The sequence below is a fragment of the Helianthus annuus genome, chromosome 10 (genome assembly GCF_002127325.2).
Source record: "Helianthus annuus cultivar XRQ/B chromosome 10, HanXRQr2.0-SUNRISE, whole genome shotgun sequence".
Taxonomy (NCBI): Eukaryota; Viridiplantae; Streptophyta; class Magnoliopsida; order Asterales; family Asteraceae; genus Helianthus; species Helianthus annuus.
The window spans coordinates 87,792,540-87,806,071 of NC_035442.2; the positions used below are offsets into that span (position 1 = coordinate 87,792,540).

Below are 13,532 nucleotides of genomic sequence, written 5' to 3' on the forward strand. Positions count from 1 at the left end.
ATCATCATTCCTCAATTACCATGATCACGATCTTTGCACCAATTATTATATCATCACATTTTATTCAAGTAATAATCATACAACATTCATGGTGGTATCATTACAATTTCCTTAGTTATTACATGATTGTGACCTTTCACAGATCATTATATCATTACATTCAATTTAGGGAATGAATATCTCCACACAACTTTTATTCTGATAATGATCTTGAATATTCTTTAATAATATTGCTACTTTATGAGCATATGATCATATATGTATTACTTGCACTATGTTTTATGTGCACATTGTTTGTATACTAAACGTATAAAATACGAGACAACATCGTATTTGCAACTCAAACTTTCAACACTTTATTCTCATATGATCACTCTCTTTATTCACCTCTTTTGGTGGTCTATCTCGTTATTTACATGACCATCATTACACTTTTTTTTTATAATCAATTTCATTATTAATCTGATCATCATACTATTTTTCAGTTATATCAATGATCACAATAATCAATATGTAGTCACATTCACTTCGAAGAACGAAGGAAAGCCAAAAAATGTTTCATAGCTTTTAATTATATGAAATCATTTCAACTTTTCATTTGATATTGCTACTTTAAGAGTATATCTCAGGTGTGACCAATGGAAAAATTTATCTTGTTTTTCCTTCAAAACAATCTTCTTTTCTCATTAATATATAATTTGAGAAAAACTTACATGATTGACCCGTATAAGATTTATTGGTCAACATATGACGACCTTTCAGAGAGTATGACACACTTTGAATATCAAACGTGAACATATTTATAATTTTTTTTATGAGAGTAATGATAAATCACAAATTTTGGTTTTTCGTTTGCTTAATTTATCCAAAAAAATATCTACATACAAACAATATATAGCATATAGATGACATATATTACAAAGTTAAATCAAGTAATACATAACATTATTTCATGTTATCAAATAAAACAAGGTTAAAATAAAACCTTATGAAATAATAATATGTCATCACATTCAAGCAAAATATATAAATTATGTATTAACCTATGATGGCATAACCAATCACATGCATATCTTACAATAATATTTGTTTCTCTCACATTAAAAAAATAGAAACATCTATAAAATATATTCAATACAAAATAAAGAAACCTATTACTTACACCAAATAATATGTGATAATATCATGCACAATTATCAACTTCTTAGTTGATTTAGTTGATATTGAAATATTATGCAATTCAGTTAACACATGTTATAAAATAGTTTTGGTTCATGAATCAACAATTTAAAAATGCACTTTACGTATAATAAAAGCTAATATCGACTTAGAATATGTTTATATGGTTTGATCATTCTTATCATTTAAGGCATGTGTTATTAATGTACAAACAAGACAAATAGATTAACAATAATTTTCTAAAGTTACATATTTTATCTAAACATATGATAGAAACTAATATATGTATGAGAATACAACTCCATGTTTATCTAATAGCAAAGACCTTTAAAATAATATACTAATTTAATTTTGTATACAATAAATAAATACGATGCTTAGCTTGATAGCGAGTTCTTATCCCATAATTAAAAGTATAAAGTAATTAAGCTTAAGTAAGATAAAGTATATCTTGAGAACAAAAATACTAAGTTATATCTCATACACAAATAATTTAATTATACAGACATAAAGCAAGAATAATTAAATAATATAATAAAATTAAATAATTGAAACTTTTCATATTAATACTACAATTAAAAAAATAACTAAGATAATGAATATTCATTTATATGTTGTGATAAATACAATTTAATAGTACCAATGATAACTTTTCATCTTCTAATTTAATAATACTAATGGAAACTTTTCATTTTCCCAATGAGAAAACGTAAAAGAAATCCAAGTGGGTTTTAAATTGATCGAGCAATAAATATTTATAGTTGTAATGAAACCCACATCATATCAAACCGATCAAAATAACACAACAATAAAGACAATGAAAAGTGAAATATATATGCATTTAACCTTAATCTAATTCTAGAAACAAAGAGGTGTACCCATGTTGAAAGAGAAAAAAAAAACATACACACACTCTTAACCTTGATGATAATTCAAAAGCAAATTGCATAACAGGAAAGAAAAGTTGCATACATAGATGACAGACTACTGGTTCATGTTTATAGGTTATAAATAAATGTTAAAATTTTGTATAAACCTAACGCGACCTCTATTAAATAAAACTTCGACTCCCTTCCAATAATCAAGTTCCGGTTTCTAATTTAAATCTAAATTATGCTTGCTTAAAATGTTGTATTGAATTATACCCAGAGATAAAATCTCAAAGTATAAAATAGTTATGGCAACCAATTTATATTTATTTGTTAAACACTCAATAAAAAGAAACTTAATTGATAAATATCATGGTTGTTTAAATGGGCATTAATTCATGAAAAAAAATTGTGGAGGAGAACTAGTCGCCCAAGACAGATTGTAAATCAAATTGAAAACAATTTTTGTTTAATATATTGTCTAGTTTCCCATCAAATCTTACATAATGATAAAAAAAATAAGATTTGGTGAATCATACAAAATTTATAAACGTATTAGAATTTTATAAATCTTAATTTAACCCAATATATATAAATTAGTTTGGTAGATTTAATAGATAAACAAAACAAATCTCTAACACAACCCAAAATAGTATGAATTACGATATGGTTTGTGTTTAAAATCATAAATAATAAGTTGATTAGACAATATCCACTTACCTTATGATGATGCGATTCGACTCCAAAGCAATTCGTGCTGATAACGTGTTGTGTAACAACTAGCCTATTAACATTATAGAGATAAGAAATAAAGATTGGAGAAAATGGATATCTTATTGATGTCTAAAAGGGGTTACATATGCCTCTATTTATAGGCTTACAAGATGGGAGTTAAGTATATGGAGAGATGGGAGTTAAGTATATGGATAGTCATAACACAAGTGGATAGTCACACAATAAATATACAATAATTCATAATAAATATTGAATTTTTGAATTATTCGAATCAAACTATTCGAATAATTTTTATTTTTCCTTGAATTCGAATTCGGTTCGTATTCGATTAAAAACTATCCAATTCGATTCGAATTCGTATTCGAATAAAAAACCCAATTCGTATTCGATTAAAATTCGAATTCGAAACGAATTCGAATAAATTCGATTTGATTCAGTTTCTTTTAAAACATATAAATAACTATTAAAATGAAACATAAGTTTTAAAGCAGCCATAAAACATTCCAAATAAAGTACCATAAGTCTAACATTCAAAACTAGAATTCAGGAATAACCACTACAAGTTAATAATTTTAGGGTTAGAAATCTACTGATAGATTTGCTACTTAGGTTTTAGTTATAGGCCATGTAGTGGGTTTGGTAATGGGTGATTTTAATACTTGGAATAAATTTTGAAAATAATTTAGAGTTTACCACAATAAAAGTTATATATGTATTAAATATAAAAATAATGGCAAATTGGATTTAAACAATCCCAACTTGCTCAATTTGGCCAATAATAATCTCAACTCAGTTATTGGCCAATAATAATCCGAACTGGTCCACTTTTCGCCAATAATAGTCCGCCGTTAAAAATAGCTTAACAGAGTTAAGCTTTTTTTCGGATTACAAACCAATGTTTTATGCATTTTGATCAGAACGAGGATACGAGTTGATTGATATAAAATTTACCTCGAAATACTGTCCCAAACGACGAAAACGGTGCTTCAATTCGGGTGTTTAAACTTCCAATTAAAAAAATCAAGTCGTTTGAAGCACCGTTTCGAGGTAAGTTTTACATAAATCGAATCGTATCCTCGTTCTGATCAAAATCCATAAAACATCGGTTTGTAATTCGGAAAAAAAGCTTAACTCCGTTAAACTATTTTTAACGGCGGACTATTATCGGCCAAAAGTGGACCAGTTCGGATTATTATCGGCCAAAAGTGGACCAGTTCGGATTATTATCGGCCAATAACTGACTTGAAATTATTATCGGCCAAATTGAGCAAGTTGGGATTATTTAAATCCAATATGCCTAAATAAAATATATAATTTTTATTCGAATTTCGAATCGAATCGAATTTGAAATTATAAATTCGTATTCGATCCATATTCGATTTACTTGACTCGAATTGAATCGAATTTCGAATTTTTCGAATTCCAAAAAAATTCTAAACACTCCTACAGTAGACTTCATACTAAGACTTGTCATATTTTATCATCTTGAAAGAACATTTTGGAGTTTATTAAGAAAACTTTATGCACCATAACATGAAATTGAAAAAAGAGAAACCCTAATTAGTTGTTTAGAACCTTAAAATTCGGGTAGATTTATAATTGTCAACTTGTGAACCAGTTAGTTTCATCCTAGACTCATGTTTATCCCAAGAAATTGATTCATGTAGGAAATTAGGATACAAAAAAAGGTTTACATAGTTAATTGTGTGAGTTTGCATGTTACCAGTTGTTTTTTTTATATTTTGATTTGGTGTAGACGGAGTACTTTAAACAAAGAAAGATCAAACAGTTACGCCATTCTGGAAGAAGGATCTGATCCCTGGTATATATTGTTACATTTTTTATTGTATAACCATACACACTAATATTATTGTTAAAATATATAGAACTCTTATATTTTTCTTTCAATTCAATTCTTTTATATCTCTAATACTATCCTTTCCTTTTTTTCTTTGTCCTTTTTTGTAAGGTTCTTGGGCTATACATTTGGGCTCTCGGCTGGTCTGCTTTTGGGCTTGTTCTCTAGGGTTCGCCCCTTTAAAGTTCCTCCGCTTATTTCCTTCTCGATCATCCCAAAAAACCAAAAGGTCGCAGCCCTCTTCACTTGCTCTCTAGAACACTGTCTCAAGCATTGGATTGTTCCTGCTGTTCGAGTGCCCTTTGTGTTGCTGCTTTATAGCAGAATCATTAGTTCGTGTCGCTGCTACTGACCGTATTATAGCAGAATCATCAGTTGATGATCTGCGCTGTTTTTAGTTGTTTGTAAACGGTTGTTTTACCGTTGTTCATTTGCTGTTTGCATAAATCTTGTACCTCTTGATTTAGTTTATAAAAGAAAGGCTGCTTTTCACATGGTATCAGAGCCAATCGGCTCTCTGGTACTCGTCACTTTCCGCTGCTGCTACTATTGAACGAACAGATCCGTTCGGATCTAGGGTTGTGGTTAAAGGTCTAAGGAATCTTGGTGGTACTTCGAATCCGCCGATTCCTGATCATCTGGCTGAAGATACATCTGGTTAAAGCCTGAAACCCTAAATCTAGGGTTCGGAACAGTTGTGGTTGGGTGTTCTCTAGTTCGCTGTTTGGCTTGTGACCGGCTGAAAGATTGAAACTCTTTCTATGGTTTCTGTTCGTGCTTCTGAAAGGGCTCTTGTTGGTCTCTGTTACAGAGCAAACCAACCGAGTTTTGTCACTGGTCCTCTTTGCTTGAAATTAGACTTGTAACCTTAAGTGAAGGTTACAAGTGTGATTTTTTGGAGTTTAACGCACCCACTGTGAGATTGTTCTATCTCTGTCTTTTTATTTTTTGTTTCCTGCATCACTGAGTCTGTGTCTAGGCATCCCCTGTTTACCGGACTAGTCGGGCCGACACTTGATCGTGTCTTATTTGCTTATCTATTGCATTTGTTTAGTTTGTGTGTCAAAGCTCCCTGAATATCGTCTGCGGAGGCACCATTGAGTGACGAACCTCTGATCGGACCTCTGTTCAGGCTTCGCTGTCATCTGTGTTTTTATTTACACTATCTGTTCTTGCTTTGCCTGGTTTTTGTTTTTAGGTAACTGTTTTTTTTTTCCTGTGTTATCAATATGTCTGGTGATGATAACTCTGTTATAACATCTCCTAGTGCTACCTTGATTAGCAAAATAGATGCTGGTGATCCTCTGTTTCTTCACCCTAGTGACTCTGCCAATTTATCTATAGTCAGTGTAAAACTCAAAGGGTCAGAAAACTATAGGATCTGGTCTAATGCCATGTATCTTGCCTTACAAGTAAAAAATAAGATAGGGTATGTTAGAAGGTTCTTGCCTTAGGTCTAAAACTGATGAGGTTTTGGGTAGACAATGGGATAGCTGCAATTCTATTGTGCTTACTTGGATTCTTAACTCCGTATCTGAGGAATTATATCTTGGTCTTGTTTATTAAATTGCTTCAGATGTGTGGAAAGATTTAAAGGATACTTATGATAAGATAGATGGGTCTGTTATGTTTAATCTGTATCAAAAGATTAACTCCTTTAGTCAAAATGGCATGCCTGTTTCTGAATATTATCATAAGTTAAATTGTATGTGGAAACAATTAGATCAGTTACTTGCTTTGCCTGCCTGTTCTTGTGATGCATCAAAACAATTTAATGACTTTAATCATCTTATTAAGCTTATGCAGTTCCTAATAGGTCTTGATAGTTCCTACCAGTCTGTGAGAACAAATTTATTAACTAGATAAACTCTTCCTTCTGTGAAGGATGCTTTTTCAGTCATCATGAGAGAAGAATCTCACCTTCACACTAAAAATATTTGTGATAAAACTCCTAATAACCCTGTTGGTTTTTCTGTTAAAACTGGTCAAGTTATTGATTCAAGAAAAAAGAATAACAGAACTCTTAACCCTAACCTCAAATGTTCTCATTGTAATAAGACTGGACACACTATTGAGAAGTGTTTTGAACTTGTTGGGTATCCCTCTTGGATGAAGTCAAAACCTGGTGGGAACAAGGGTAACAGGGTTAGTAATAATGTCACAATACTGATCCATCTTCTGTTATGAGCTCTCTAACCAATGATCAGGTAGCTCAATTGCTTAGTCTCTTGAAAGATAAACCTAAGGGTGACACTCAGAATAACAACTTTGCTGGTATGTGTGCAAATTCTATATGCCTGGATAGCTTTATTACATCCAAACCCACTTGTGACTTTAAACCTATCTATTGTTTTTCAAACTTTATTAATAACGGGGAAAAGGTTGGGTGGATAATAGACTCTGGTGCTAATCAGCATATGGTTATGACTAATGAGTGTCTTATAAATCAAAAGGATGTCACTGAATTCAACATAAAAGTCAAACACCCTAGTGGCACAAGTGCTTTAGTAACTAAGATTTGTGATATAAAATTGAGTGACAAGGTCATTCTCTATGATGTGTTCGTTGTTCCCAATTATTGTGTTAACTTAATCTCTGTTCATAAACTTGCTAGAGATTGTAAGCTTACCCTTTCTTTTGATGAACATAACTGTTATATTCAGGATTCTCATCTAAAGAAAGTCCTGGTGACTGGTAATCAGTTTGATGGTCTTTATTTCTGTGGTAGTTCTTCTGTTTCGAATAAGTTGTGTAATGCTAGTTGTGATGTTAATCTATGGCATGCTAGGTTAGGACATCCTGCTCAACCTGTTCTGCATGTTTTAAGGAATAAATTAAATATTAAAACTAGCTCTAAGTTAGCACCTTGTGAAACCTATCATAGGGCTAAAAAAACATAGGGAACCATTTCCCTTAAGTGACCACAAGTCAAAATCTTTAGGTGCTCTTGTTCATCTAGACGTTTGGGCTCCCTATAGAGTTCCAAGTATGGACGGTTTTAGATATTTTCTTACTATTGTGGATGACTTCACTAGAGCAGTGTGGGTATATCTCATGAAGTCAAAGGATGAAGTTTTTTACCATATTAAAGGTTTTCATAATATGCTAAAAACACAGTTTAGTAAACTTGTTAAAATATTCAGGAGTGACAACGGAACAGAATTCATTAATAAACAAATGAATAACTTTTTCTATGAAAATGGTATCCTACATCAGACTTCATGTGTTCATACCCCACAACAAAATGGGGTCGTTGAAAGAAAACATAGACATCTATTAAATGTAGCTAGAACATTACTGTTTCAAGGAGGTTTTCCTCTCAAATTTTGGTCTGAATGTGTTCTAACTGCTGCTTATTTGATTAACAGGACCCGTTCGTCTGTTTTAAATGGGAAGTCTCCGTATGATCTAGTGTTTGGTTTTGCCCATGTTTTAAGTCAACTTAGGGTAGTAGGGTGTCTTTGTTTTAGCATTGTGTTAAATAACTCTGATAAATTTGACATACATGCTGAAAAATGTGTCATGATTGGATATTCAAATGAGAAATGGGGGTATAAACTTTGGAGTCTTGATCAAAAATTGATGTTTTATTCTAGGGATGTTAGGTTCTATGAAACTGTTTTTCCTTTTAAAGAAAAGAAAATGTCTACTGATCTTGATACCTTTCCTGAGGCTAATACCCTAAACTTTTTTGATTTATCTGATTTAAATTACACCCAAACCCCTAACGTTGACCAAACTCCCAATGATGAGAATATTCAAACAAGCACCTCATTAGGACATGGGTCTGAGTAGTCGACTGATTCAAGTGCTACTTTAGGGATGGCTGATAATCAGCAACCCAGTAGTGAAGAATCAGGACAAGACAGGGCTGAGCATGACACTGAATATGAGGACACCAACAATTCTGAGGGAGGAATACAAGATCAACCAAGTACTACTCTTAGGAGATCTTCTAGAAATATCAAATTCCCTTCCAAACTAGATGATTTTGTGGTAGATGGGAAGGTTAAATATGGTCTAGAAAGGGTCCTAAATTATGCTAACTTATCACCTGAAGGGATGTGTTTTGCTACTATCCTTAACAAAAGCTGTAAACCAAAAAACTATTTTGAAGCTAAAACTGATAGTAACTGGGTTGATGCTATGAACTTAGAGATAGAAGCGTTACATAAAAATAACACATGGGAAATTGTTGACCTACCTCCAAATTGAAAAGCTATTGGATGTAAGGGGGTATATAAAATAAAGTACAAATCTAATGGTGAAATAGAAAGATATAAAGCTAGACTTGTCGTTAAAGGTTTTAGCCAAAAAGAAGGCATTGACTTCTTTGACACCTTCTCACCAGTCGTAAAAATGGTCACTATTAGATGTGTTTTGTCCATAGCTGTCCACTTTGACTGGGAAAGATTCCAACTTGATATTAATAATGCTTTCTTTTATGGTGAGCTCAATGAAGAAGTTTATATGTGTTTGCCCGATGGTTATGATCAATCTAATGGGACTAAGGTTTGTAAATTAAAAAAGTCCCTTTATGGCTTAAAACAAGTGCCTAGGATGTGGAACGAAAAACTCGTTTCTGTTCTCCTTAATCTAGGTTTTGAACAAAGTAAGTGTGATCATTCCATGTTTACTATGCAAAAGAATCTAGTTTTATTATTCTTCTTATCTATGTAGATGATATTATTATAACTGGTAATTGTCCTAAACAGGTTAATGAAATTAAATTGCTACTAAAGTCCAAATTTTCAATAAAGAACTTGGGAAAACTACAATATTTTTTAGGTCTTGAAGTTGTTAAAAACACTGCTGACATATGCCTAACTCAAAGAAAATATTGCTTGGACTTACTTGCTAAATTTGGTATGACTGGTTGTAAACCAGTTAATTACCCCATGGAACCCAATCATGTTTTAAACCATTTGTGTGAAAAGGATAATCAACCTTTAACAAACATAACTGTTTATCAAAAACTGGTTGGAAAATTAATTTACCTTTCTCACACTAGACCGGATATTGCATACCCTGTACATTTTCTAAGTCAGTTTATGCATTCTCCCACTCAAGCTCATTTTAAAATTGCGATAAGGCTGTTAAGATATCTAAAGGGTGCCCCAGGCAAAGGAATTCTTTTTGCAAAAGGGGACTCTTTGGGAATGAAGCCCTTCTCTGACTCAGATTGGGCTAAGTGCTTGGGAACCCGAAGGTCTATTACCGGGTTTTGTGTTTTCTTAGGAAATAATTTGGTTTCATGGAAAAGTAAAAAGCAGTCCACCGTCTCTCGATCCTCTGCTGAAGCAGAGTATCGTTCGATGTGTGCTGCGACATGTGAAGTTATGTGGATTTCCAATTTATTAAAGGAATTGAAAGTAGATGTTAATCTGCCCGTTCAATTATTTTGTGATAACACGGCTACTATATCCATAGCAGCCAACCCCGTGTTTCATGAACGCACGAAACATTTTGAAATAGACCTTTATTTTTTAAAAGAGAATATTTCTAAAGGCATCATTCAAACGGTGGGAATCAAAACAAAGGATCAAGCTGCCGATATTCTCACAAAAGGCTTATCTACAGGTCCGCATGAAAAGGTTTGTTCTCTCCTTAACATGTTTGACTGTTTCAAGTACTGAATTGAGAGGGGGTGTTAAAATATATAGAACTCTTATATTTTTCTTTCAATTCAATTCTTTTATATCTCTAATTGTTAGTGCACTACGTCTATTGACTTCATCTTGTATCATGTAATAGAATAGGATAGAATATCCAGTGCACGAGGTTTGAGAAATGAAAAGTGATGGTTAAGCAAGTAGGTCCGCTTATGTTGGACATATAAGCGAACCACACACATCACACAGGTCCCCTTATTTGAGCGTCCACATAAGCGAACCTTCATCACTATATATATAGTGCACATGTTTAGTTCATTTGGAACGGATCTGAACTTGTAACGAAGTGCTGCCAAATTGCTTCCAGGTTGTAAACATTGTCAAGAATCAATATAAGAAGCATTATAATTAGTTTGAGCGTCTGATTCATCGATTCCGCCTTTAAATTAGATAAACGACTCTTCTGATCGACTCATTCAGGGTCAACGATGATCCAACAAGTGGTATCAGAGCTCAGGAGGAAGAGTTTAACTCAAATTGGATCCGTTTTCTATCTTCTACACCTTCTTTTTAGACTTGGACAAGTTTCCACGGTTAAAATTGGACAAGTTTTTCACAGAATGTGTATTAGTGGATAATAACAAACCCTTGAAACTTTCAGACTAAAATTCGAACTAAAAATGGACAAAATGACTTTCGAATATAGGTCCGCTTTTTGATCAATACACAGGTTCGCTCCAGTGAATATAAGTTGTTGTAGATCCGCTCGAAAATCATAAGGTTCGCTCAAAAGATTCGCTCGAACGGACATCAAGTAGATCCGCTCGAACATACATTGTAGATTCGCTTATTTGAACCTGTGAGATCCGCTCGAACAGACACTTACCAGATTCGCTTGAAAGGACATTGTCAGGGTTCGCTCATTCGGTCAAATCTATTGGTCCGCTTATCCATACCTTGATAGATTCGCTTATTTGGTTCAACCGGAGATCCGCTTATCTGTCCAATCAAGTTCGCTTATTCGGTCAAGTTGTTGGTTCGCTCATTTGTTCAAAAGAGTCTCGCTTATTTGTCAAGTCTGGATTTTGCTCATACGTTCATTCTGATTTCGCCCAAGTATTTTCAGAATTTCAAGACATGGCTAATGTTGATCCTGATAGATGGTGGAAAGCAGATTATGCAAGATGGGAAATCAGAAAACTCAATGAACCATTCAACGAAGCCAAGAAAGCCGAAAGATGGAATGACGTTTTGGAATGTTACATGGATCCATGGGATAATCCAGTTGTCGATCCATCAAAAGTGGATTTTGAAGCAGTAATAAATCTGCTTCCAAGGCAAGCTACTTTCAACACACAAAGGTTATCTGATAAAGAGTATTTGCCGAATTTGGAGAAAAAGATAAGAGAAGTTTGTTTAGCAAGTCTACCGAAGGTGGTAGAATTCAAGAAGAGAACAGATGAAAGGGTGAAAAAGATGGTTGAAGATTGGAAAAAGGAAGCCTTAGGAAAGGTTAAAGCTGATGCAGATAAAACTGAAAAGAGTTTGGAAGTTAAATCTGAAAAAGATGAAGATATTTCAGAAAGAGCTCCAGTTTTTGATCATTCATGCTCATCTGATGAAGAGTGTGATAATGATAGCAAAAAGGCCGATAATGAACAGATTCTGGAGTCACGCTTGAGTTGTGAAAAGCTGAAATCTGAAAATGATAAACTGTTAAATGATTTGAACAGTTTATCATTAGAAAACAAAATTTTGAAAGAAACAGTTAAAAGTGAAAATTAAAAGGTTTCTTGGATCAAATTAGAAAATAAATTTTTAAAAGAAAAAGAAACAGAATTTCAAGATCGAATAAGAGTTTTGGAAAATGAGAAGTTTGTTTTTGAAAATGTTAAAATTGAAAATGAAAAATTAATCAAGTCACATCTTGAAAGAATATCTCGGCTTGAAAACGAAGCTGAAAATTCAAGAAACAAGATTGAGGAACTTGAAAAGAAATTGAAAGGTTTTGTGACTTCATCGGATAGTTTGAAGTTTTCATGTCCAAAACCAATCAATTCTGTTCCATTAAGTGACAAGGTCACAAATTTTGACAAAGTCAAAATTGAAGATTGTGATGAAATATCTGATGATGAAAAAGAGAAGAAAAGAAAAATATTTTTAGATTTACAAGAAAAATTTCAAAAGACTGTTTTGCAATCTACTGAAGTAGGTGAATGCTCGAAGCAAAAACTTGTTAAGAAGAGTGCAGAACAGAAACAAAAAGATAAAAATTTGAAAAAGTCTAAAAATGAAAATAAAAGCTCATCAGATAAGTCATCCAATCGTTATGAAAAAACACAAAAATTTAAAAATGAAAACTCAAAAAGTGTTGGTAATAAGTGGTGCAGGTTTGACCATAGTGCTTCAAAGCCAAATCCAATTTTTCGGAGGAGTGATGACTACCACAAAGCCAGACAATGCTATGATCTGAGCGTTTGGGGTGAAGGTGGTACATGGTATGATAACAGGGTGTGTTACAACTATGGTTATCAAGGACACATCGCTGTTAACTTCCAGAATTGGAGGTTTGAATCAAGAAGATGCTATGAATGTCATATCAGAGGACATATTGCCAGAGATTGCCCATGGAGTTCGATGAGAAGATCGAGGGTTGAATCTCAAAAAATGGTGAAGAAACCAGTCAATGTCAAGCCCAAAGAACAGAAGGTTCAAGAACCTAAAGTTCAGGAAGCAAAAGTAAAACTTTCTCAGGGGCAAAAAGACAGACTGCGAAAGAAGAGGAAGAAGGCCATAGAGTATCTGGAAAAGATTTTGTCCTCGGGTTCTTCGGTTGGTAAGAATAAGAGTTCTGATGAATCGACTTCCTCGATTGCACAGTCAAGCAAGACGGTTTCATCAGATACAAATTTGAGGACAAAAGAGAAAAAGGAGAAAAAGAAAAGTGTCGGCGATGAATCTGACAGATCAAAGTCAGACAAGCCACACTCGGGCAATGAATCTGATTCCACAAAATCAGAAGAGCCACAACTTGAGGTAAAAAAAGGAAGAAACAATTCTTTTAATGAATGATAAGGATTTTCCACCATTACAAGCCGCGAACCAAAAATCAAAAGGTGTTGATACTGGAAAAATGTTTAATAGCAATGTTAAACATATTTTTAGTAAGATGGCTGATGGTAAGGAAAAAGGAGTAACAGAATTTTATGAAGAAAAGAGAAAAGCTCAAAATACGCCTAAGACTGGTCAGGCTTGGGTGTCAAAATTGGTTGGTTAAAA

The 13,532-nt window shown here is 33.2% G+C and overlaps 1 protein-coding gene across 1 annotated transcript; it reads left to right on the forward strand.

The window, feature by feature from the left end:
- Window positions 1-9,000: 9,000 nt before the first annotated feature.
- On the forward strand, window positions 9,001-10,277 carry LOC110881937 (uncharacterized mitochondrial protein AtMg00810-like). The gene is made up of 3 exons (XM_022130062.1): window positions 9,001-9,153; window positions 9,242-9,253; window positions 9,357-10,277. The coding sequence occupies exons 1-3, from the start codon at window positions 9,001-9,003 to the stop codon at window positions 10,275-10,277; spliced, it is 1,086 nt and encodes a 361-aa protein (XP_021985754.1).
- The last annotated feature ends 3,255 nt before the right edge of the window (window positions 10,278-13,532 follow it).